General features: G+C 39.8%; 1 protein-coding gene across 1 annotated transcript in view; it reads right to left on the bottom strand.

The window, feature by feature from the left end:
- Nucleotides 1-25,832, bottom strand: part of LOC115597436 (protein phosphatase 1 regulatory subunit 37) — a 63,106-nt gene that overhangs the window by 26,304 nt on the left and 10,970 nt on the right. The window contains exons 3-10 of the mRNA XM_030443319.1: nucleotides 19,740-19,785; nucleotides 14,652-14,752; nucleotides 14,341-14,460; nucleotides 12,904-13,051; nucleotides 9,646-9,801; nucleotides 8,300-8,412; nucleotides 4,552-4,693; nucleotides 3,542-3,708 (exon numbers count right to left, since the gene is read on the bottom strand). Of these exons, the coding sequence (XP_030299179.1) occupies nucleotides 3,542-3,708; nucleotides 4,552-4,693; nucleotides 8,300-8,412; nucleotides 9,646-9,801; nucleotides 12,904-13,051; nucleotides 14,341-14,460; nucleotides 14,652-14,752; nucleotides 19,740-19,785 (993 nt within the window). The remainder of the gene's footprint in view (nucleotides 1-3,541; nucleotides 3,709-4,551; nucleotides 4,694-8,299; nucleotides 8,413-9,645; nucleotides 9,802-12,903; nucleotides 13,052-14,340; nucleotides 14,461-14,651; nucleotides 14,753-19,739; nucleotides 19,786-25,832) is intronic.

Genomic DNA, 25,832 nt, shown 5'->3' on the forward strand with positions numbered 1-25,832 from the left:
TTCATACTGTTAAGTCACTAGTAACTAAGTTGTCAAAATCTGTGTATTAATGTAAAAGTACAATATTTACCTACACAATGTAGTGCAGTAGGAGGATAAAGTAGCAGAAAATAGAAATAATCTAGGAAGGTAGAAGTACCTCAAAACTGTACATATACAGTGCACGGGTAAATGTATTTAGTCATTTATAAATTGTAACTATATTGAATTAAACATTAAAAAAGTCAAGGTACTTGAGGTTCATTAGGGGCCCACAGCTTAAAACTGCCCCTGAGCCCTGTCATTGTTTAGTCAGGCCCTGCCCCTTTGGAGGAACTGTTCCAAGATGTTATATGAAAATAAATGAATTAGTCACACTCTCATTATGTCTGTACTTCACAGCAAACAGATAAAGACAGGCTCAGCTGTTTGGACGTGTTGCTCCTGTAAAGATGAAGTGGTCCAAGAGGAGTTCGATACAGAGAGTTATACACCATTTAAAGTGTTCAAAGGCATTAACTCTAAGTACCACTCAATTAGGAACAAGTATACAATCTGATCAATCCAATGCAAACGTTCTGCCTCAAAGTCTACATTTAAGGTGCATGCAGCATAATTTTCAGCTCTAAGTTAAGTTAGTAAAAATGACTTTACCCTTCATCCCACTGGCTTCTTCTTGAAGAACCTCAACCGCTCCTCCTCCTCCTCCTCCTCCCCCCCCTCCACAGGGCCACTGAAAGAACTACTGAGCCTCCTTCCTGTAGCTTCTCCTTCCTGCGCACACACACACACACATACTCCATGCTGCTGTAATAATCACTCGGTGAGACAATCACTTTCTAACAGCTACACCTTGCTGACATGCGACATTCAGGAGAGGACGCTCCCCAGTGTTATCATTGAACTCCTCTGAACAGCTGACAGGACGATCACATCGGCCAAATCCAAAGCCAAATATTTAAGCATCAAACATGTTACCGAGCCCCCCTCCGACCCGCGATGAAGAGCTCTGGGCAGAGGGAAGTTTAGTTCATTAGCTGGGTTGACAAAGTCCCCAGATAAGGATGTATAAACAACTCCACCTTGCAGTGGCTACAGAGAGAACTTGCCCCTCGGAAAAGTCTGCTTTCCACCAGGGCCAGGGAGCATGAATATTTTAGATGGGTAAATAATTAATAATTAACAGCAAACAGGCCAGTGATCAAATGGAGCAGCGTGGCAACAGACATGAAAAATCTGACTCTTGTAAACAAAGACAAGAGAACCCAGATTTCCCCCCTCTCGCCACCTTCGTTTCTCGCCTTTTAAATATGCGCATCTTAAATTGCCCCCCCGCATGGTTGTAAAACCACACACATACAAAAGGCACATGTATGAACACACAAACCCCATATCAGCGACTCTGTCAAACACACACAAAGTGCTGCCATAACCCCCTCCGTCACTCACTCACATTCATACCCACACTTATTTTCTTTCAGAAGAATGAAATTTTCACGTATTCCTTGGCGACCCAGGGAATGTGACTGAGCGAGAACACTTGATCTGGCCACCCGCTGTTTTCTGATGGAAAGATTTGCTTTTTAATACAATCGTCACTCCTCCCACCTGGATATGCCACGCCAAGACAAATCCCAGCTGTGTGACTCCAAAACCTGACAGAGCTTAAAAATTCCCTTATTACCATTCCCTTAAAATACCCAGCCACACTAACTCCCACCAATGGTGGAAATGCTAATCACGTCTCTCGGCGGCTTAGAGGAGCATGAAAACAGAGCCGCCAATATCGAGGCTTTGGTGCATGGGCAAAAAGTGAGGAAGAAGATGAGGAAGAAGAAGACGAAGAACTCCCAGCTATAATGACACACATTCACAGAGGCGTCATGGCTCTTAAAAGCTGCTTCTCCAAAATCTGGCACATCTTGCCGTTTGACTTTAGCCAGAGGAGACATTTCATAAAAATCAGACTTAATCGTGTAAACAACATGCAGACAAACAGAAAACCACTGCAAACAAAAATAAAACAACTTTGGAAACTGTGCACGGATCGCCTTCAGAGTTAATTTTAAAGTAAGCATTCAGTTCCTTGGAGATTTTAATTAATGCTTTAATATGCAAATAAGTTAGCAGAAATAAAATCATGACAAACAGATGGCAAGTGTGGGTAATTATTTTGTGAATCCAGCAGGGGCATGTATTAAAGTTATGGCATCAATTTCCTCAGGCCTCTGCAGCCATGGATGGTAGAGGGAGAGAGAGAGGAAAAAAAAACAAAAAAAAAAAAACAAGAATCACTGATGAAATGAGACACAAATGACTTACTTGTGTCTCCAAGTGAGAAATCTGTGACCACAGTGAGTCAGAATGTATCACCAAAGACGAGATGTTAAGGATAAGTAATCCTCAAGTCTCATTCTAAATGAGTGGGACATTTTCAACCAAAGCATCAACCATCATTTAAACGGCTGCAGAGCGGGCGGTCCACAGGCTTCAGAGCTCACAGTGAGACTGATTCATCAAGTCAGAATTCAAGATTCAAGATTGTCATTATACAACACGACTTTGTAAAACCAAGCTCCACGAGTAGTTTTCTATTCTGCACTCAAAGAAACAAAAACTACATGTTCTAATGAATGAACCAGAATGTCCCTCAGTACAGCACATAACTCAACTGTCCCATTTAATTCAACAAGCCTAGTATCACACTCAACAGCCCTCAATCACTCTGAATTTTAAACCACAATTTAAGGATCCACATCGAATTGTACTGTCAGCCACTTAATTACACCTGAGTCTTTCCATCAAGATCCACAAATTATATTATATATGTCCCTCTGTATCGATACAGACAAAATCGAGGTTAAGTCAGTTAATCAAATCATATGTTGGGCTAGTACTGCTGTCACACAGTGGTGTGTGCTTTTGTCTCTTTGAGACTCGTTTTATCTTAAACCACACGTATTATCATTATAACACTGAAGTGCAAATAGTCTAATTACAAATACTGCGAATAACTGATTGTGTATCATTAGGGAATAAAGATCGCATTCTTCATAAAAAAGGAAAGGAGTGAAGCTGCTGTGTATTCTGCTGGTACAGCAGCAGGTACTTCTGTATCTGTTGCCAGATGGCAGCAGGGTGAACAGACTGTGAGTTGTCTTCATGTATCTTTGGGTTCTGTGACATCTATCACTGACATTTGATGACTACAGTGATGTTTTGGGTGGTTTTAATCACCTGCCGTTCAGCCTTTCCTGTCCTGGGCCATGATGAACCAGAAAGTTTGTGATGTTTCCAGTCAGAATGGAAGAATGAACTTGCAATATCATTAAAATAATGCACAATGGTGATTATTGTGTCTACCGAAGCTTCATCCCCTTGTTTTTTTGCTAGCTAACAGAAGACACCATGTCTGTGTAATGTTGATCCTGGTTAGGTCTATCTACACCATGGTAAAAATGCTAAAAGTGTTGGAGAACATGCAAAATTGAAGTGAAACAGCACAGGTAGCCTTTCATGACAGAAGAGGATTCCGATCTGTTACAATGATAGCTGCACCTACCTGCTCTTGTGGCAGTATGTGGTCTAAATCCAGGCAAGCAAGAGATCGGTTGATCCTCAGTGCCAGACACAAGGCCATCAGGCCTCCGACCTTCACCTCATTCTGACGGAGGTCCAGCTGCTGAATCTGCCGACTTTCTGCAAGAAACTCTGCCAGTGCCACGGCTCCTTCAACAAAGAAAACATGTAAATGTTAAAATGAGGTACATAACACAACATAACATATGCTCCCTGACATAAATTTTCTTTCCTAAGCCATTAACAGTGCTTCAGTGTAAGCTCACTTAACAAGAAAATCTATGGTTTTGCTTCAGGCACTCAGCTAAATCATTAGATAAACTCTGCATCCAGAGCAGCAACACCTCAACAAAGGTTTCTACAGCTAAAGTTTAAATCTGCTGAGCTAAGCATGCTCTTTCTTATATTGTGTAAGTGATGAATTAAAATGATTAACCTAGGAGTCATCATAAAATACAGCACGTGTGGACAGAATGCACTGTTCTGTTCAGGACTAACAAGCTTCATAGAAGAAACATCGCTGATCCAAAGCAGAAACTTAAAAACACAATTGATCGATAAATTATTTCTATATACAATATCACATATACTATATATATATATAAACCCTTTCTTAAGGTCCAGCCCTATCAATATTGGAAAAAGAAAATGCATTTGGCTGATATTAAACCGAAGACGTATGCCTGAATAAATTGTGACAAATGTCCTTATTGTAGGTTGCTTTGGACATAAGTGTCTGCTAAATGTCCCAAATGTAAACATACATGTAAATGTATTGTATCAGAGAATTCTAATGTTTGCAGGACAAATAGAAATGTCTCAAAAAATGTGTTTATTTATTTGGTCACAAATTTAACTGTGACCAAATTCAACATAATCAACTTAAAACCACATTATTATAATTGTACATAATATTGCAAATATTTCTAAATCAAATATTGATGATTTTAATGGGCCCTCATCTTGATGAAATGACTGTGCTTTGTATACCACCTTCACAGGTGATGTTGGCCCGGGCCAGGCCGAGCTGCAGCAGTGAGCAGTTGACCATTAAAGGCTCCCTGATGACCTGGATCCCCTCGTTCCCCAGGAGGTTCTCACCTAGATCCAGGACCTGCAGGACCTTCAGCACTGGCTGCAAAACAGGGATCCAGAGGTTACGCTTATTAGCATTCATCTCAGGGACAAAACACTCAAACTGGATATTTGGGTAATTTTAATCACTTTTATTTGTTTTTAAGTGTGTAATGCTAAGTTTAAAAGACTTTATCTGATAATGAGGCTCTGCTTCAGACTCTGTAGTGTGCTACTTGCAAGTGAGCGTGTAAGGCTTGAGAAGTTTTAATTATCATTACTATTATGCGATGATTATCATTCCTTTTCAGAATGTTTCCTCTCATGTTAAAGGCTCAGAACTTCTGTTTCCACTCTCCAGAGCCACATTAGCATTGAAGGTTGATTAGCTGGCGCATAAAGCTGGGGGAGTCTGGGGCACAAGAGGCCCGTGTTGCCCAACAGCTTGAAGAGGAACGCACCACCCACTCCTCGCTTGTCCCCTCGCCTCGCCACCCTTGTTAAATTCCTCTGGTCACTGCTCTGAAGAGAGAGGGAGCGTGGGGGCGGAAAGGAAGCCAGGAAGGCAACCGACAGACCCGGAGAGCGTCTTCTTCTGAGTTAATTTGCACCGCAGTGACAACAAACACACTTGAGAGGGTCCCCCCCTTTTTCCTCACTGAGTCGCTCCGCACAGAGGCAACACCGCATCCGACTCATGGCGAGAAGCTTCTCCAGTGAAGAGGGGAGGAGGAGAGGGAGGAAGAGCATCTCGAATGGATATGCACGAGGGATAATAGCAGACAATTAAAGAGGCGACTGCGTGGTTGAGAGTGTGTGAGAGTCAAGCATGGTTGAAGCCTGTCAAACGTAAACCACAGGAGGGTTGGTGTGAGAAGTTTGAGGGGGGTAGGAGTGTGAAGCAACCAAAAACACAGTATGCTTTCACACATGACATGCTGGCTTTAAACAAAAAAAAAAAAAAAGGATGCATGCAAAGCAGAAAAAGAGCCCTGTATGACATATTCACCTCAAAATAATTTAAACAAAGAGTCAATTTAGACATCATTAGCCAAATTCTAGAAATGGAACTCATTTGGCCCACATCTGCTTCCCTCGTGTTTCTCCTTCAGAGCCACTGTCATGAGGGGAAAAGTTTATCTTGGAACAAAATTTCAAATTGAGTCTATTGTTCAAGTTCATTTATACAAGTTGTCACATCCCACTCATTCAGTGGTGCTTCAGATGGTTTACATCCCATTCAGTTATGAAATGAACCAAACTACAGTCTCAGAGAAGTTGTGAGACCTGACACCCTTCACTGATTGTGATGATGATATCATGATATCTACAGCTATGACAAAAATGTACTGGGAACATGAAAATGTAGACAATGAATGAGGAAGGAGTAGCTCTGGAGGAATTCAACTGAACTTGTTTTTCACTGGTCAAATGTGTCATCAAAAGTGATATTTTCTCACTGTCTATTGTAAAGCCATGTTAGGCTAACATGCCCATAGCTACTTATGTATATAAGGTATAATGCTTCTCATGTTCTCCATCTTTGTTCAGTAAAACATAAACATACTGTACTATGGACTCTGATAGGAATGATATTTAAAGATGGTGTGCCAGCTTAAAGTCCATCTCTCTCTATTCTGTCTGTCTGTCTTTGCTAACCTTGCTGGACCTATCTTGGTTCTTTGTTTTATTTGCCAGCCACTTCTGGCACTACGTAAGACTGAAATATGATCCCTTTATTTGATGAACAGTGTTTATGAACCACAGCTCAAATAACTGCGTCCCACGTGAACATGCATTACTGTCTGTACAAAATGTTATGGCGATCCATGGTTACACACATGACTTCCAGCTCAATCACTTACTGCACTGGCAGCAAATTAGCTTGTTTATAGATAAAGGATGCTCATACCATTTATTTATTTATTTATTTTTGGGGGGGGGGGGGGGGGGGCATCTAGCAGTGAGGTTGCAGATTGCAACCAACTGACTATCCCTCATTTCACTAAAAAATGCTAAAAATGCAAGAAAACACCAAAGAAAAATGCTCCTGAGTTCCTCTCTGGCGCAAGTGTTTAGTGTGTCCAGTCTAGGCTTCTGTAGAAACATGGAGGTGCAACATAGTAACAGAACAAAAAGATAAAAATGATTAGTTATATAATTATAAACTAATCGTGAATATTATATTCAATTTCTATCAATTGATCTTTCTTTATCCCATAAGTCCTAGACACTGGACCTTTATATTTGAACAAGCCACAAAGACAAAGCGGAAAAGCACATACACCAAACAGAAAGGTTAATAACAGCCCTCTTCATCATCATATTCGACACGACCAGCTACGGGTCTAATTATCATCATTATGGCCTGCAAGGACATCTACTTATCCCTGTGACTGGCAGGGCATGAGCACCCCTCCTTAACACACATCTATTATTTAATCAAACTGTTCCTTCTTTTGGTAGCACTGAAGGAGACAGGGGAAGTGTGTGTGTGTGTGCGTGTGTGAACGTACGAGGCAGACCTTTAATTTCTAGCCTTTTGACTTGTACAATCGCCACTCACATGACAGGAAGGTGCAGTTTATGCTGCCAATCGGGCGGAAGGAATTCATGTTATTAGGAACGTACAGTGAAACGTGTGGAGGCGGGACATTTTCAGAAGGGGAATTCTCCAGACGAGGCACAAGGCTCTTCTTTTCCTCAATACTGGATAGAGGAGAGCATGTATCAGTCAGACAGTTTAGCTCACCTCGCCCAAAATTAGCTCCAGTCACTCCATGGTCAGAAACAGAAGAGGATAAAGTGGCAGTCCTCCAAAGTAACATCTTTTTCACATGAAGTCACTCTGTCTGTTTTATAGTGTTCCCTTCCTAAGCAATGGTGAAGGGGCAGTAACACAAGAGGGAATCTGTGCTCAGCACAAGTGCAGTAGTAAGGTATCTTCTCTCTTTTATATGTTTCTCTTTCCATCTGTTTTATTGATATGCTACTAGTCCTGCATGCTTGAGGCTAGAAACGTGGATCCAAAGATAACATTTTAAGCATGTTTAGGAGCCAGGTGCTATGATGTTCATTGCTGACATCTGTGACAGTTGATTATACAGACTCAGCTCTCTTCCAACCTTCTCTACTTTAATAGCCTACCGATCTGACCAATGTGGTACCACGAACAAGTAGTGATCGCTAGTGACAACGTACTGTATGTCACCGTTCCTAGAACAACATGTATTGCAGCATACCGGCAAAAGGCACACCCAGCTTAGTCGTATGGTAGCACTATGTTTAGGTTTAGGCAAGAAAACGGCTTGGCTGGGTGTAGGCAAACATCCCGCCTTTGGTTGAAAGAAGTGTGTTACTTTTGTAAATTCAGTTACAAATGTACCTACATTGTCAAAGAAACGTTATGTTATGACTTCTGGTTGCACCAGACATAAACAATGATCTCCTCAAGGAATGGTCTGTGCTGGTTTAACCCGCCGGCCCATCCTGACCTCCTCCTGAAACCAACTTTATACTTTATACAGACTTTGCTACTTCTCCTAATTTTCTCTTTTGCAGCTGTTATATTTTTTTACAACCACTTGAAGTTGCTCCCCAACATCAAATGTAAAAAAAGGGTTGTAATAGTATCTGTTGGGGATACCGCAGGTTTTATGTCTCTCACCAGAGCCTTGGCCAGATGGACCATGCCACTTGCAGTGATCTGGTTGTTCCTCAGTAGTAAGACCTTCAGACCTGCTGTCTGCCGACTCAGACCATCACACAGCTCCTCCAATCCTGGATAGTAAAAACAAAACAAAACCAAACAAAACAGGAAATTATGGTAATAAGATGAATGTGTTCAACTAACCTGCTTGGCTATGTTTGTGTTTGTAAGCTCTGACAGATGTTTAGTGGGAGTGTTGTTGCAATGATATGACTATGACTTGAGCTCCACTAACTATTGAGCTCCACTATGTTCTTAACCTTTTCACATATCTATATTCATTAGATAATATTAAAGCTGGACTGTGCAAGTTTGCAAACTGACAGTGTCACAACTCCTCCCACTATACTTACCTATTATGTTGCTACACTGTTTTTCCTTGTAAGCTTCTTACAGACAAGGTCAGGTGGGTCATTCTTTAATTAGTGAAAACTGAACAATGGCTGCCGAAGACTTACTGATAATTATTATTAAGATTATGTACCACACTTGCAACAACCTTGTGCAAACACTGGTTCTGCCTCTTGCTCACACATTCTCAAATGTGTTAGTGTGAAAACCATTTAGTGATGTGGGTTCAAGAAATAGTGCACCGTTCTAAGACGTTCTTTCAGAAAGTGATGAGAAGATAATTAAAAAATGGTAATACCATGTATGAAACTCCCTTAAAACAGTTAATTGTTGTTTTACATCTGTTTTTTGCTCTGTTTAAGCCAACAAGAGACAATGTCTTAATAATTAGTGAACCCAAGTATGTACTAGTAGAGGGAGGGGGAGAGCCTATCAGCATGTTGAATAGTCAGAGAAAACGCTGCTTTATCATTTATATATCTGCAGTCCTGAGTCTTCCTGTTTCCCTTTGTGAATAACGAATACGGACTACCACCACCTGATGGTATGGAGAGTTATTTCAACTCAAGCAGGTGCAGAACATAAAAGCTAGCCTGCCATCGTGGTAACTTGAGGCAACACAATAGTCAGCCATTGCGTCACTAGTTTTATAATGTTGCTTTGTTATGTCTGGACTCTAATGTTAACCACTTGGGTAACACCACCTCTAACGACCCATTTTCCCTTAAAACAGCTCTTTTTCTAATGTACTATACATCCTTATTTGTTGTTGTTTTATCATTTAGCACACACCACAACAAATATACCCCACATTGAAAAAGGAATCTAATATCCTAAAGGCAATGCATCCCTGGGTTTTCAAATAGACAAACCAGGGAATCAGGTTGTAAAGATAAAATAACTTTGCACAGTGTAACTTAGAATACATATATATTAGAATACATGTGCCCTACCAGCATCTGCTACAGAGTTGTTGCTGAGCTCCATTGTCAGTAAAGTTGTGTTGTAGCGTAGCAAGTCTCCTAACTGGAGGGCATCCTGGTAGCTGTTCAGCAGGTTGTTGGTCAAGTGGAGCTCCTGCAAAGTCTTGTTTGACTTCAAAGCTCCAACTACAAGCAGCAACAAAAGAAGAAACGAGTGCCCAACAGATCAGCAACAAGATTGAAAGTTACTCCCTTAAAGTACAATAATTCTCCTCCAACTTGTATTTATTTTTTTAAACTTAAAATACAACTTTTGTGTACTAAATCAAATTTTGAAACCTTGGATTTAGAATTGTGACTATTCTGACAATTAAGCAAGCCGGCTTTGCACTTGTGACCTCAGTTGTAGTGATATGTGAAAGGCAAAGGAAAACATGCTGTTAATCTTAAATAGCTAATCTATGGCTAAAGGCAACTTTCTGGACGGACAAGAAACATAGGGATAAAGGGGGGTATTGTGACGGTTTGACTTTTTTGTTCTGTTGTTAGCCATGTTGACATTTCTCTAGAGCCTTGGTTAATTTAGTGCTAATGCAAACCAATTATTTCCTATTTCAGGGTTTCACGAACCCTGGTCTCAATAGGGAAAGTCCAGTGTATGATTCATCCAACCATGTCGTTGTCACAGGGATAGTGAGAAGCTTCTGCATGTTATGCACAACCGGTAAAGCTCCTCCCTGAAAGGTAAAATGATCAAATGAGGTGGTCAGGGCTGTTCAACACCACAGAGAAGCTAGCAGTGATGAAGACCGGAGTGTACAGAGTGTAAGATATATAGACGGTTTAAGTTGATATCAGATATGATCCGTTGTGCAAGCATGTCCTCTAAGTGGCAAACATGGGGCACCCAGGTTGTAGCTGTGTTGGACTGATTGATGGCGAATGAACTTGAGCACGAAAATGAGAGCACTGCAGAAATTGGCGCCTGCTGCATTTACAGTGTTAAGGATGAAATTTCCCTCCTTCACATTTCTAACATGAAGGAACCATGGCTGAAGACAATGGTGACTCCTCAGGACGGCAGACCTTTAAACACCCCTGTCAAATTTCAAAACCCTCTAGTCTATAATAATTTCCCAGTCTGGGATCATTAAAGTAATTCTATTCTATTCTAGTCTAAATGTCCATGTGTACACATTGTACAAGTCTCCTCTTCATTATGGTTCTATATCTTGTATTTATGTGTGTTGATCACATTCCTTGTGTATTTGTGTAATGTGTACTGTACTACTTTGGTACACAAGTCCATGTTGTCTGAGCCCTCGCTGCCCTTCCATCCAGATCGATGCTGTAGATTTGATCAAGCCTGATGGGCTGCATGTGGAATGCCAACATTGTCATCAGGCACAGTTGGAACCAAATGTTGGAATCGGTGGGATTGATCCGGTCGACTCCACCGCGAGCAGCCACTCCCGCAATCAGAGGCCCCTCCAATCGAAGACAATGATCCTCAGCTGGGACCCCCCGCTGGGAGGAAAGAAGGGGTGGCGGTGGTGAGCTCGGTAAAGGCAAAGAGAATGGGGAGGGATGAGAGATGAGGGTTGGAGGAGGAGGTAGGTTGTAGAGACCCTAAAATATCAAAGGGATCCAGGAAATGGGTGCAAATGTTGCAGGAACAAGTTGCTGTTGGGAAGAGTGGGCAACATACTGCGTCCATTTGGTCCATTTTTGCTCCCAGCTGAGAGAAGATAAGAGGTTGTGCTCACTGTTTGGATGTTTTTGTCCCAAGAAAAAGAAAGAATCAGGGATTGTTTTACCAAAGACTGACTGTAGACTATATACTATAAGCCTGTCTTGCAAATGTTCCATAAAAAGAAGCTCCCAGCTGCACTATTTTGCAGCACTATTTTCCATCACTGTGCCCACGAGTGTGATTGGTCTGAGGAAGTACAAGAAGCGAGAGAATCTGTCCCCCTTTAACAGACTGATCATGGGTACAGCTAGACCATTCTTCAATATGACATAGCACTGTAGACATCTGATCATGTACCAGAATGTTTTTTAAAAGGTAACTCTTTTTTTATCAAGGTTCTTGTAAGCAACATTAGTAGGTTAAAAAAAACTCCCTATACAATGCTTTTTAATACATTTTTAGGTTGATAAGCCTGTATACATGTGTGTTTGTATGTATACACATTTCTTGTTAGATTATGAGACATTATTAGTAGTTTAAATAAATGTTATAAGCTGCATAACAACAGTGATGTTGTTAGGGACCCACAGGTGGTCAATTGATTGGGTCCCCATGAGAAATATGAACCAAGGTGAACCACAAATATATTTTCATTTTCTGGGGCTCACTTACAAAAAACATGCAGACTGACCACATAGGATTGTGGTTAATTGATGAGAGGACTGCAATTGAAGGGCACCAAATCCTTTTCTCATCTAGGGCACCAAAATGTGTAAAGGCCTAACCCGACACCCTGCTCTGACAGTGTTAGCACTTTTAAGATTGTAAATAATAGGCCTCTTGAGTTTCTATTAATTGTTTATAATAGCATTACAGACTAATTTGAGTTTTACTTACTTACCTTTTATGTCACTGTAAACCTTAAGGAAGTGTTTTGGTTGCTTTCGTAAGATTAATATAAACTTCATTAAGTGAAGTAATACGGAGATACAGCGGCTAATCAGAGAGGTCAGAGAGCCATTTATCACGTGTCAGTAGCATAGTGTACTGTATGTTGTGTGTATGTGTGGTGGCATGGGTGTCTAATATGTGTGTTTAGAGATCAAATGTACAGTGAAAAAAGAAAGAGTGTTTCTCTGGTTATATTCTTGCTCACAAGACTATGCACAAGACTAAAGTACATTGTGTATAGCCATCTATCTGTGTGTGTGTGTGTGTGTGTGTGTGTGTGTGTGTGCCTGTGTGTCCTGGCTGTTGGAGTCTTTATAGATGTGTGCAGCAGTGTGTAAAGTGACAGGTAAGAGATTAGGCCTCTAATCCGGGTCCAGACCTACAGAGAGGGTCACAAGTCAAAATCTGGTCCTGCTGGCCACAGGACACACACACACACACACACACACACCCACACACACACACACAGAAATGCATGTAGACACACATTTATACTCACAGTCCACACATGAAAATGATCAAACAAACAAACAATCTTGCTGTGTGTGTGTGTGTGTGTCTGTGTGTGTGTGCGCGTGTGTGTGTGCGTGTGTGTGCGTGTGCGTGTGCGTGCATGTGCATGTGCGTGTGATTGTACACCATACCCAGTGTGTATAGTGGCATGCCGCTGAGCTGGGCGTTGTGAAGGTGTAGCACTGTCAGCCGGCTGGTCAGCAAAGCTTTAGATAGAGACTGGGCCGGGTAGTTAACCACAGGCACATTACACACATCAAGCCTGGACAGACGTACACTCTGCAACACACACACGCAGAATAATAATGAATACACACACATGTACGAATAAAATAGTTTAGGACCAATCAGAAAGTCTAATCTGCCAAAAAGCTGTGATGGATAAACAGCATCATTCAGGCACGTAAAAAGAGGAGTCACACCACCCACTTTTGAAGTCCATGAAGAAATTAGGAGTGGAGCATGGATGTATAGACACATTATCAATGTGCAGGTATGTTTACACTGAACTCTGTCTTAGTAACTATAAGAAATTTACTTTTGAACTGGTGCACGTAGATTTAACGTTTAGCGATCTGTTAAACCGTTAGGATTTCTCAATCGAGGTAGTCAAGACAATGCTACCTCCCGGGTTAGTCTGCGAAACTACATCATCCCTGCAGCACTGTATAACAGAGCCGTATTAGCTATGTTGCAGCACAGATGTTTTATATGTAACACTTATCAGAGCATAACCTGCTTAACAAAAGAGGCACGGTCTCCAGACTAGGACAGATTGGGTCTCTTAAAAAAACTTTAACTTCTGAACAGTGAGTGGCTGAGCAAGCAAGCCATCTACCTGGAAGGACTATTGTGATTAGCATATACCCAAACAGCAGTCAGCTTGCCAGGAACAGTAGTCCCCCAAACAGCCCTGGAAGTCACCAAGTTCCAGTAACACCTATTTTGCAGATGAATTTAAGTGTTTTACCCTAATGGATGAATTTAGTCCCTGTCGAATGAATGAACAACATCAGACAGCAAGCTGAACTGCTTTCCTAATGCAATATAAATGTTGCCAATTTGAGAAAACAAATGTCAGTTTGTTTAAAAGCATCAGATTACAATACCATGGGACTGAAGATACCAAAATAGTAAAGTGAAAAACTATTTAAAAGTCAGTCTCCGTGGTGGTTGATGCAGGGAGAGTCCTTTCATTTTTGACAAAGTAATCTTGACTCAAAGTCATGCTTTAAGTCCTTACATCATTTTCCCTCATCCTGTCCCACTTTGATCACAGAGACATGAAAGTTAGTCAGTAGTAATATTCGGACTCAAACCGATTGTTTCTCACCTCACAGCTAATCAGTCACGCCTTCTAATCTGTGCTGTCTGTGACGCCGCAGTAATGCAGCGTGTATATTTTGATGTGTTTTACTTGTGCTCACAGTTGGCGAACTTCTCACCCTGTTTGCTCTGCCCTGCATCTTCAATCCATATAATGTGCAGCCAACTCACTTTCTAGGATTTACATTATCCCCCAGTGAAAGCCTACAAGAAAATATTACTATTCCACTGTGTCAGCCAACCTGCTTTATCAAATGAGCGAGGGCCCTCCAACACGATGTTCCCATACTGCTGTTGTCAGAAATGTCAAGATGGGTTGTAGATTCATAGTACAAAATCATATCCAGCAAGGACGCTGCTCCCTAGAAGAGAAAAAATTGCAAAGAGAAAAAATGAAGAAAGCAAGGCACCAAATTTGACAGGAATGTTATGAAGTTCTTATGGAAGTGAAAAAAATAGCCTCTAATCTGATACAGGGGGAGGCCTGAATATGAAACTGTATTGGAATTGGAAGATGAAGATGAGGAAAATAAGTTTTGCTCATAAAACTCACATTTTCTTCCAGTTGGGCTGCCTGCAGATTGATGAAATCAAAGTGCAGCGATTTCAGGATGACTTCCAGAGCTTCACAGGAGCGGTGGTCTAATCGCTCACCTTGATAGAGGCAAGCAATCAAAAGGAAGATAATTGGAAGGCTGTTTGCTAACAAGCAAAACTGCACGCCTCTGAATGTGCCTTATCCTTTTTCTGAAATGAACATTTTAGCAAAAATCACAACAAAACAACTCCCTTTACAGGCAAACTTCATCCATGTGAATGTTTTATTACATTTCTGAGACAGCTCCGGTAGAAGAAACACTATGCAGTTTTTCATGATTGGACTTCCAAGATGTGAATGCTTGATTACTGGATTACTGACTGCCTGCAGAACATTGCAATCAATTATGTATACATATATATATATATATATATATATATATATATATATATACATATATATATATATATATATATATATATATATATATATATATATATATATATATATATATATATATATATATATATATATATATATATATATATATATATATATATATATATGTATATATATTTTTTTTTTTGTGACAGTTGTATGTTAAAAAATATCTATAATCACATCAGCCAGCAGATTGACACATGTTTTAGTGCAAGACCAGGGATGTTATCAGGTCCAGAGGCTTTACTCATATATACTTTTAGTAGGATTCTTCTCACATCCGCATCCTCTGGAGGCAGAGTAGACTGTACAGCTGACACCTTGTTGAGACTATCAAAATGACCATAAACAGTATTAAGCTCCACTGGCACCATGGCCTCACACTTGATTGGGGTAGGCAGCCTTTTTGGCTCTGGTTGAGTAATGATTTTTATTGTTTTGGGATCCCTACATCATCATCACATTAGCTGATGTATGATGTTATTGATGATGTATATTCTTCAAGACTTATGTTCGGTGGCAACATCTCTAAACATGTATCAGTCTGTGCACTCTGAAAAAACTGGTATAACTTCATCCGTCAACTCTTTAATAGTTTTTTTCTGATGGTTTAATTCTTTCTATCTGTTGGGAGTAATTAAGCAGGAGAAGCAGGGAGATATGATCGTATAGACCAAAATGATGACGTTGGATGGCTTTGTAGTTATATTGTGGAGACGTTTGGTTTTGCTGTTCTAGCGGGTTGGCCAGAGCATACTGTGAGCAGTGTTCATCTCAAGGTCTGCTGCACTTACTGTAAACTTTGCACTTCCTTTATTAACTTTGATAACTATTTATCGCATGAATTATACATGTTCAATTATACAGGTAAAAATTTGCAAATTTAAATAAAAATGTAGCATATGGCCGCTGTATCTGCATGTGTCACTATCACCATGGTAACATATAGACAATGTTATTGATATGACAGGTGCAGAAGCCAGGACACCAGAGTTGAAAAAGCCTCCACTGTCCATTAGATCTATCATGTGGGTACATTGTTGTTCCAGAGTAAGATACAGTGACAGTGCTGGACAGTAACCCCGAGATTCCACCAGACACATGTCAAACGCGTTATGGCTCCGCTCCGGTTTTGCTCCGCCATCCGCTGTCCGGCAACCCCCACTGGTTGCATTTTGAGTCCGCCATGGTGCAGTACCGGGGGATGCTGGCGTCACGAGACCAAAGATCACATAATCACTTGCGACCTTAGTTATAGGTATGTGTTATTAACACAACAACACAAAGTGATCCTGACCAAAGGTAGTTAGTAGAAGAGCTTGTATTGTCTCTTTTCTGATATTTTTGTGCTGGCCCCAAATCTTTTGTTCACCAATGCCACAATCTAAAAGATGTTAATTCAACTATTTAACTTTTATCTTCCATCTGGACAAATAGATATGCATTTCTTGTTTGAACCCTTTCTGTTTCTCTTTATTCTTTCTAAATTCCATTTGTCATTTCACTTTGGTAATCAAACTCAATCATATTGTCCTTAAGTGACACGTGTGTTCTGGGAAGTGATTATCAGGGATTACTGTTACCATTTTGTAATCTGATTTCTGTGATGTGTCACTCCATATATTTGGTGGGTGTTTATTATTACATCTAAGGTGTTAGATTTAAAATGTAGTAATCTGATTACTGTTGCTCCCCAACCGTGATCAGGAGTCACCCTCCAGATCAAACTGTGACTGATAAAGCTAATCCATGTGACTTTTTAGACTCAATCTATCTGTCTCCTGGGTTGAGTCTTATCTCCACAGCCAAGGATGGGAAATGATACTTACTATCATAATTATTTCCAAAATGATTTTTTCCCTGTGTTTTAACAATAATCACTTAGCTGAGCGATGGCAGAGGGCGTGTGGGAAGGGAGAAGGAAAGGAGAGCCATCTGAAATCCCATTTTTCTAATCCGCCCTGTGTCGGGAAGATAATAAGGCAGCTACACCCGCAGTCGGATGTCATCAGTGCGTGACGACAGTGACGCCCATCATGGCATACACACAACTTTACACTGCTGCTGTATGCAGATGCATTGTCTGTTATACTTCTATACTTGTGAGAACAGACTTGTGAGTTTTTAATTAAGTTAACTAGGCATAGTTGAGTGCAAGGGTTAAAAGGGTGCTACTATCAAATTTACTTCAGAATTTGGATTTGGGTTCAGGGCTCTCATTTGAACTAGTGATGTGCAATAAAACTGATTTTCTTTCTGATCCCACACAAAGTAGAACCCACGCTGATATCGCCACTACCAATGTAATACAGAAACAATAACTTCATTGCGTAGTTGCGTGAGGTGGAACCTATATTGTTTGTACATCAACACATAAACTGAAGCCACGACAGACGAGAATCACTTTCCCACAGTCAATGAGAGTGAAATCTGTCTCACACTAGCACCACCTTTCTTCTCTTCTTTAGACCTCCAGACCTGCATAACTTCATCATATTCTGTACCGTGATTAAATCTCAGATGTTTAACAAGGTTTGTGGTGTTGCCACCTCACCTCACAGTCCTCCCACACACATCACATACAGCGTCATGGCTGTTTTGAGAGCTGAAAAATGCTCCACACATGACTGCGTTTGCAGTCAGCAATCATCAGTGTCAACTCTCTGTCAGTGGCATCTTATGCATTTATAGAGCCGTAGTTCATGTATGAGTATGACAGGAGAAAAGAGAAGTAGTTCCTATCAACAGGGTATCAGTTAGACTACATACTGTTGATAGTGCAGTTACGTTCTAGTGTGTCTGTTGATGATAAAATACTAATTTACCCCAAATTGCTGAGACATCAATTTTTTAACATGAGAATCTATCTAAGAAGAGAACATTCAGGATCAGAAGTATCAATAGTTCCCTGTCAATCTGCACAACAATAATTTCAACTGGTATCAGATTTGATTTAGGGTAATAATCATGAATACTAAAATCAAATTAGAGATTACGATTAAGATTAATATAGAATCAAGACAAGAGTAAGAATTGGATTTACAGTTATAATAATAATTTATAATAAATCATAATAAATTATAATTAGATTAGTGGGCCAGAGAATCAAATTGTTTTGGATTTTATTGGTGTCGTTTTCTTCCCAGTAGGGATGGCTATTGTTAAGATCAATACTGCTACTCTTTCCAATTGTGCGAATAAACCCGGTACTTGAATCTTTATGTCTCTTACCGGTTCTTTTTTTTCATTTTTAAGTACAAAAATAAAACAAATTTAGAACTTACTTAATCCTGCTTTCTTATATTCTGAATAAATTAACATTCTATACTACTTTCAAGTTATAAAAGTAACTCCAACACCTCATTGCTAATGGTGCGAATGTAAACAAGCTAGCATCCCTTTTATTTTGTGGGGATTCAGTCATTTTAATGCCAGGGTTTGTCTACCCATGAGCAAAAACACTATCCACACTATTTTACAAGAGCACACTAGCTACATCCTGAGTTTAGCCCCGACCAAGAGGATTGTGATTGGTTTAAAGAAATACAAAGCAGCCAGAGAAAAGCACAGAAAAGGCTTTACTTCCTATGGAAACTTGGAAGGCTAAATTCCAGATCCAGATTCTGGTCAACTTTTACAGAGGAGCAATATAAAGTATCCTGACTGGAAACATCAAAAACTGTCTGCTTCATCACGGCCCAGGACAGAACGGCTCTACAGCGGCTGATCCAAACCACATTCGAGTTGTTGCAGCCTGTCATTTTCCCAGTGCTGACACAGGCCTTTGGAGATAGTTCTGGCTATGTGAGACTAACAAACAATATGACATAACCTCACCGGCAGTCTGGATTTAGCGTCCAGAGGATGCTCTGTACGCTCTGAGACTGGAAAAGTGAATTTCTGAATGAGAGTTTAGATAATGCTAAGACTGAGTTCATGAACACACCCTTGTTTACAGCTATGACTATACAGTTTCCAGTACCGAACAGACAACATCGGAGCTCATCGACATTACAATCTCCAACAATTGAGCCTGGGCCCTGTTTAATACCAGCTTTTCGGTACCCATCCGTAAGTGACTGAAAACTTCCTGAACATTTTAAAAGCATGTTGGGAACAAGAAGAATTATTATACACATATAATCCAGTAAAAGTGTAATTGTGTATGCCAGCACAGAAGTTATCTCCTCATGGGTTTCATGGCAGATTTCCAGTGGAATTTCTCCATTGTGTTTTTGATGAGCACATGGAAGTCAGCATTAACTGCAGCAAACAAAGGAAATGCACTCATTTTGTTTCACAAGATAATTTCAATAAATCCACACCCGCTGGCTTGGTACCAGTCTTTAAGACTAAATTCTGAGACATTGTGCGTGTGAAGTATAGTGAAATAAAGAATCAAACATTTCACACTGAGAGGTGTTGTTAATAACTGATGTCAGTTTTGTCATGAAATCATTTTTTCTTCTTTGTGTAAAAGTTGTAACATTTTTATGCTATTAAATTGTTATTTTTAAGATACCATGGTCTGTTATGACATATGTTCTTTAATTACACTGTGATTGAATATGTAAAACATTAGAAAATCATTCAGTGTATCATGAATGTCACATAAAGTCCTCAATCATATTTAATAATGAGGTAGTGAAGTGTTCAGCTTACCTTTGAGATCCAGACATTTCACACTGCCACCTACACACACACCCTGCTGAGAGAGAGAGAGACAGAGAAAGGGGTAGAAGCAGGAGGTGTGAGGGAAAGGCGTGAACACACACACACACACACACACACACACACACACACACAAACACACACACACACACACACACACACACTCAGATATTTGGCAACAGCAGTACACCCCCACCCCCCCGCCTCTTTCTGCACGGCCTCTCCATCCATGCCACACTGTACTGGTTTCATCAGGGAGGCTTATTGAACGGCAGAGCATGAATTATGAATTTCACACAGTTTACCGCCGTCGTTGATGGTGACACGGCGTCCTAATTAACCAGTGTATAATAATTAGAAACAGCTGGTCATCAGTTGATGTGTTCATTTGCCAGAGCCAGTGTTCCACATACATCTAATTTGACTGCATCAATCACCGGAGATGGCAGAATTGTGCGGATGGTGGAAAACAGATTTTTTTTTCTAATGACAAGCTAAACAGAGAAAAGGAACATGGATTTGTTTTTTGTTTTTTGTTAAAAAAAAGCTTCCCTGTGGTACATGACGCTCTGTGCCTTGGGATCTACTTTCCTCTCTGACAAATATGTATTACTGTGGATTTTAAGTATATCTGATATATCATTGATTAAGGTAGGTTGAGGTCAACAGCTGCTACCCTGAGAGAAATTTCATCTGTCTGGATTCAGTGGACGAGTGCTGCCTCATAATCAAATGCTGTTTCATTTTATTTGGATGTTTAGCATGAAAACTGATTATTATTATTTTTTAATATAATATCAGTTTCTGAAATGATCAATTAGGGACCACCAGGGGGCCCCAAAGGTGAGCAAATTAAAAATGTTGGTGTCTGCTTCCCTCTATCATCTGTATTTTTCACATGAAGAAAATTGTTTAAGTGTTTTCTGACTTTATTTGTCTAATTTGATGCTTCTCATTGGAGTAGTTTTACACATTTATACTTAATGCAAATTTCAAAGCTGTTGAACATTTGTTTTGTGTGGAAAATCATATAATGTTTGCTTTGCTTCCACAATCGTCTCAATCAGTTCCTCACTGCGAGTAAAGACTCACTGCTTCGTTACGAGACGTTTGTGTGTTTGTTCTCTCGGGTTTGCAGTGGGTGGGGTTCAGATGGAAAAAAAAGCTGTTGTCACATACAGTATGTTCGATACACCCATCCGGATTTAACAATATTTTAAATCAAAATGTGATCATGGTTGTGAGGGTGTTTGCTTCTTTGTCCGCTGTCAATCAAACCACACCTGCACAGTCAGGATGCAGCAGAAAGGTGAGTTTTTCAAATAATAATAAGTATTTTTCCACAAACTTGACCTCTGATCTTTTACTTATTTTATAGGACGAGAATGAGAGTTTATCTCCCAAATCGATACGATCACAATACCCCCGGTGCTGATCTGATACATACTGCGATTCTTAAGAAATGCAATGCAACATCACCATTTACTGTGATTTTTTTGATTCTTTAATACTACACAATAGGAGAAGTTGATCAATACAAATCTAGAGACTGTGCATCATGAGTCATATTTAATACCCACATATAAAGTGGTAAATCAAATATTCCTGGGTGTAAATTGCTATATTTTGCTGTTCCTGCTCATGAAGCTGCTGCCATTGAGAAGAACAGAAAGTAAAATGGAAAATATGCCACATAATGATGGCTGTATTTTTAACCCCACTGGGACTTTGAGTTATATTTTTGATCATTTGGGGTTGCTGTAGCTGGCCATAGTATAAGCAGAGTGCACATGCCAGTGGCCACATGGGACCTTTAAAAAAAAAAATTTTAAAAAATTTAAAAATACTAAATATGTTTTTGTTCCTGTTTGAATTTTGACATGATTCACACATTTTATGTCTGTGACTTTAAATGATTATTTTCCAAGTCAATTTGCAATTTGTTACAAAGACAGTAAAATAACATTTAGTTGAGGGGAAAGCCGCTCAGTTAATGACGTCATCTCGGCCATGAGGGGGTGTGGCCTCACCTCTCTTTTGAGTCAACCAGGTGAGGTTAAATAAAGTGATGTATGTGTCTGCAGTTTTTAGCGCACATTGTTTTATATCTAACATGTTAAGTCAACTGGATTGTTTTGAAATAATATTGCTGCGGTTGTGATTCTAATGTTAATTGCAATTGCCATCATGTGTTAGCATCAAGCTAAGAGAATCAGCTCTAGTTATATAGTGTCTTAAAAATAGAATCACGCTAATTAAGATAATGCATGTTTTTTACCACCTCTTATTTTATAGACAGGAACATTTAAAGGAGCAGTCTGTAGTTTTGCTGAATAAATGTTTTTGACCAGAGAAAGATTTTCATTGCCTGATTTTTATTTTCTCTGCCTAAACAAACTAAATAATCAAACTCTTTGTTTTCATGAATTAATAAACTGAATAAACAAAATGACCTTAAAGGACAACACAGTTTAATACTGTTTTACTTTGTTTATATGTGGCAGACCCCGTCACCTTTCTAGCTTCAAACTGCTTATTCAGTCACTGATGGAAAAATAAGTGTGTTTTATGATCTCATTAATATTGTAAATATGAAAATTCTGAGTTTGAATTTATTCCAAAAAACTACACAGTGCCCCTTTAATGTGATGAAAAACACATTTTCAGGGACTTCTTTTAGCAACACTTTACAATAATTGTAATTAATAAATGGTACATTAACAGTTAATTAAACTTAAACAACTTAATAGTTGTTTAACTGTGAACAAACAATGAAATGCTCAACAAACCATCTATTGAGTGAATGTTTATTGTAAAGCTGCAGTGTAAAATAAGGCTATGATAAAACAACCATAAATTTACCATTCATTAATGATTGTTAAGATGTTAGGATGTTTCTTTATTGTTTGTCTTGATAGAACTTTTCAGGCAACACAGCGGCACAGAGGGGAAAAAAAGTAGAAGCACAAGAGTAAGTCTCAAAAAATAGATACAAGAAAAGAAAGATACTGGAAAGAATAAAATAACAATTTGAATAAAATATATAATAAAAAACTATTAGCATTATATATCAAGTTATTATAAAGTGTATCCGCTCTTTTGTGCTGGCGCAGGTTCACCACATTTCATGATCTGCTAGTTTTCAGCATCACTTCATGATATTATGTGAAGTGATTTACAGTCGCTCTCTGTCGTTCTATCAACCAAAAGGAAGCGGGGCACGGGGGCCTCAGAAACCTCGTCTCAGCCCCGTCACCCTCTGCACGTCACTCAGACCCTGGCTTCTGACTGCCTCTCCTGCACCAGCTCATCGTCGCTGGCTCACTGAAATGCCGCCTTTTTTGTGTGAGCAGCTCCTTGTTTTGTCTCTCACTTCTAAATATGATTCATTGTTCAAAGGGACGCGGGGAGCACAAAAGGACTTGGAAGGCTTTCCTCGCTCGGCTCTCGCGCTACAGAGAGGAGAACAGGGAGGGAGACAAAAAAAAAAAAACGCTGGCCATAATGTGCTCCTGTTAAGAATTAGACAGATCAATGGGACATAAATTGCACTGTTTATGTATACAAGAGGCTAGTGTGTAATTGGAAGAGGTGGTTGAATTTCCCCCGTAATCATCTTAACTGAGACGCGCACACACATCCACACTCATTTACACCACTGAGCGAGAGTGTGCGTCTGTGTGCAGTGTGTTTGTGCATGTATGTGCATGTGCTGCGACACACAGCGCCACATATATCACTGAGGCAGGTTTTCACTGTGAGCTTAGACAGGACGGACTGGAGCTGAGAGTTTGCATCACTTTAGTTTGATGTATTAAATATATATATATTTTTTTTTTCTCCAATTAATTTGACCCCCCAAAATACAACAAACTACAATAATGTTGTAGTTCTGTTTCTTTCTTAGTATTCAGTCTCTTTCCCTTTAGAATGTGACAAAAATGTGACAAACATCAATTCATAAGTATTATGTGAACATATACAGTAGGGCTCAGGAACACATAAATATGATATTGTAATCATGCTATGAGAGTATTGTGGCTGTATGTTAGTGTTGTCTGGTGTTAAAGCGGTTGCATCCCAGTAAAGTGAAGTTTCCAGACTGCACTTGCCTTTACACATTTAGTCATCACACCCACATTACTGATGATTATTTATCACAAAGCTCATGTAAATATTTGGTGAAAGCACCAATAGTCATCCATACAGTACTGTCACACTATCAATATGGGGGTATTTTTTCAAAAATATAGATTTTGACCTCCAGTTCCAACTTCAAAATATCAAGGTATGTGTATTGTGACATTATTGATATTGATACATTATATAAGGACATGTCTCTCTGTCCTTGTATACATTAGAAAAGTTGTTATTAACATTCATTTGTTTCTTTGTACGTCACATGAATCACTTTTTTTCTGCACCCTGAGAAAATAAAATAATAAGAAATATGTATGAATAATATATTCATTCTCTCCTATTTCCTGCTTCTATGAGACACTGACACGTACATGCTTGACATGTATTTAAAATATTGACTGATATTTTTTGTGTTGGCTCTAGATTTGTGGAAAACTACAAATGTGCCTCTTAAGGCTGATTGGTCCATCCGTTCTCCCTCCGTGTCTCTCTCCTCCATCAGCAGGACGAGACGTGAGACATTCATCAGGTCGATTTGAACTCTTTAGCCCAGCTGTGTTTAGCACAAACTCCGACCACGTGTGTAAATAAAATAAGTGTTTAAACCATTAGTTATCTTTGTCTTTATGAATTCACGCAGATGCTTTAATGTTCTACAACAAGGTATTTTGATTTAAAGCTCTTAAATGTCAGATGTGTTTTGGCCTGTTCTGGCTCCCTTCATCTCCTCATGTGACTCATTGTAAGCATGTCATCAGTTTGTACCCTGTGTAACATTTAAATACTTATATTTAGGATGAACATGGCTGCAGCATCACGCGCCTCATTTTGAGGAGTCTCGGCGATTTTTTTGTGTTTGTTCCTTTTGTGTCGCCCGCGGTGGGCGGAGCGTGTCAGGGATCTTTTTGGCTTCGTGCACGAGGAGAAAAGTTGTTTCGGGTGGTGATGTCCAGCCTGCTCCATTCATCTCTTGTGTTGACTTGGTGTGCATTTCTGTCACCTCAGAATTTTTGTTTGGTCTGTCACAACAGCAGAAAAGAAAAAAAAAAAAGGTGTCAGTGTGAGCTGGTGTCCGGCTGGAGACTGCCTGTGAGAGCCGTTTGTTTGTGGCACCGAGCCAATGAACAACACTCAGTAAGAATGTGAAGCAACTGGCTGGCTACCCATATCACACTCTCAAACACACACACACACACACACACACATATGCAGACAGAGAGGGAAACACACACGCAGCACTTCCTCCTCACACGAAATACAGTGGTGGCTGTTTTTCATCTTAATGAATTTCTGAACTTGTTCGTTCCCTCTCCGCTGGTGAAAGATGGAAACCGAAGGCGTCGCCTGCCAAATCAATTGATGTGTCAGGAGGGAGAGAGGACAAAATGGCGTGATAAAAAGAAAAGCGCTCCCTCCCTCGCACGCTCACACACACAGGCAGCAGGAAAAGACGGAGAGAGGGGGGATCTGGTTTCTAAACTTGACTTTCACAGAAGTCATCTCTGGTGCATTCACTATTCTTCACTCAACCGTCCAGAGCTGCTCTGCCTCTACGGGTGGCTTTGTATTAAAAAACTCTGTGAGTGCACTATTTTTCTCCTTAGCCCGTTTAATTAACTGACAAAAAAAATATAAATAAATATATTTGTATGTATTTTTAAAAATGCCTTTCCAGAGCTCTTACGGGTTAAAAATCACCCCCCCCCACACACACACGTTTTCCTTTCAGCATCTTTTCTGCAATAAAGGATAAATTATTTAAAATAACACGACCTTTTATCTCACACCCTTTGAAGGCAGCAAATTAAAAATGTAAATTGGGAGCTAATTAATATGCAAATGTATTCGTTCGCTGTTAACAATTAGCAATTAAAGCTGCAGTGTCTAGAAAGAGCACAGACAAAATTAGTAACTTCATTCATCATTTAAAAAGAGAGATCTAAA

This window comes from Sparus aurata, chromosome 16 (genome assembly GCF_900880675.1).
Source record: "Sparus aurata chromosome 16, fSpaAur1.1, whole genome shotgun sequence".
NCBI lineage: Eukaryota > Metazoa > Chordata > Actinopteri > Spariformes > Sparidae > Sparus > Sparus aurata.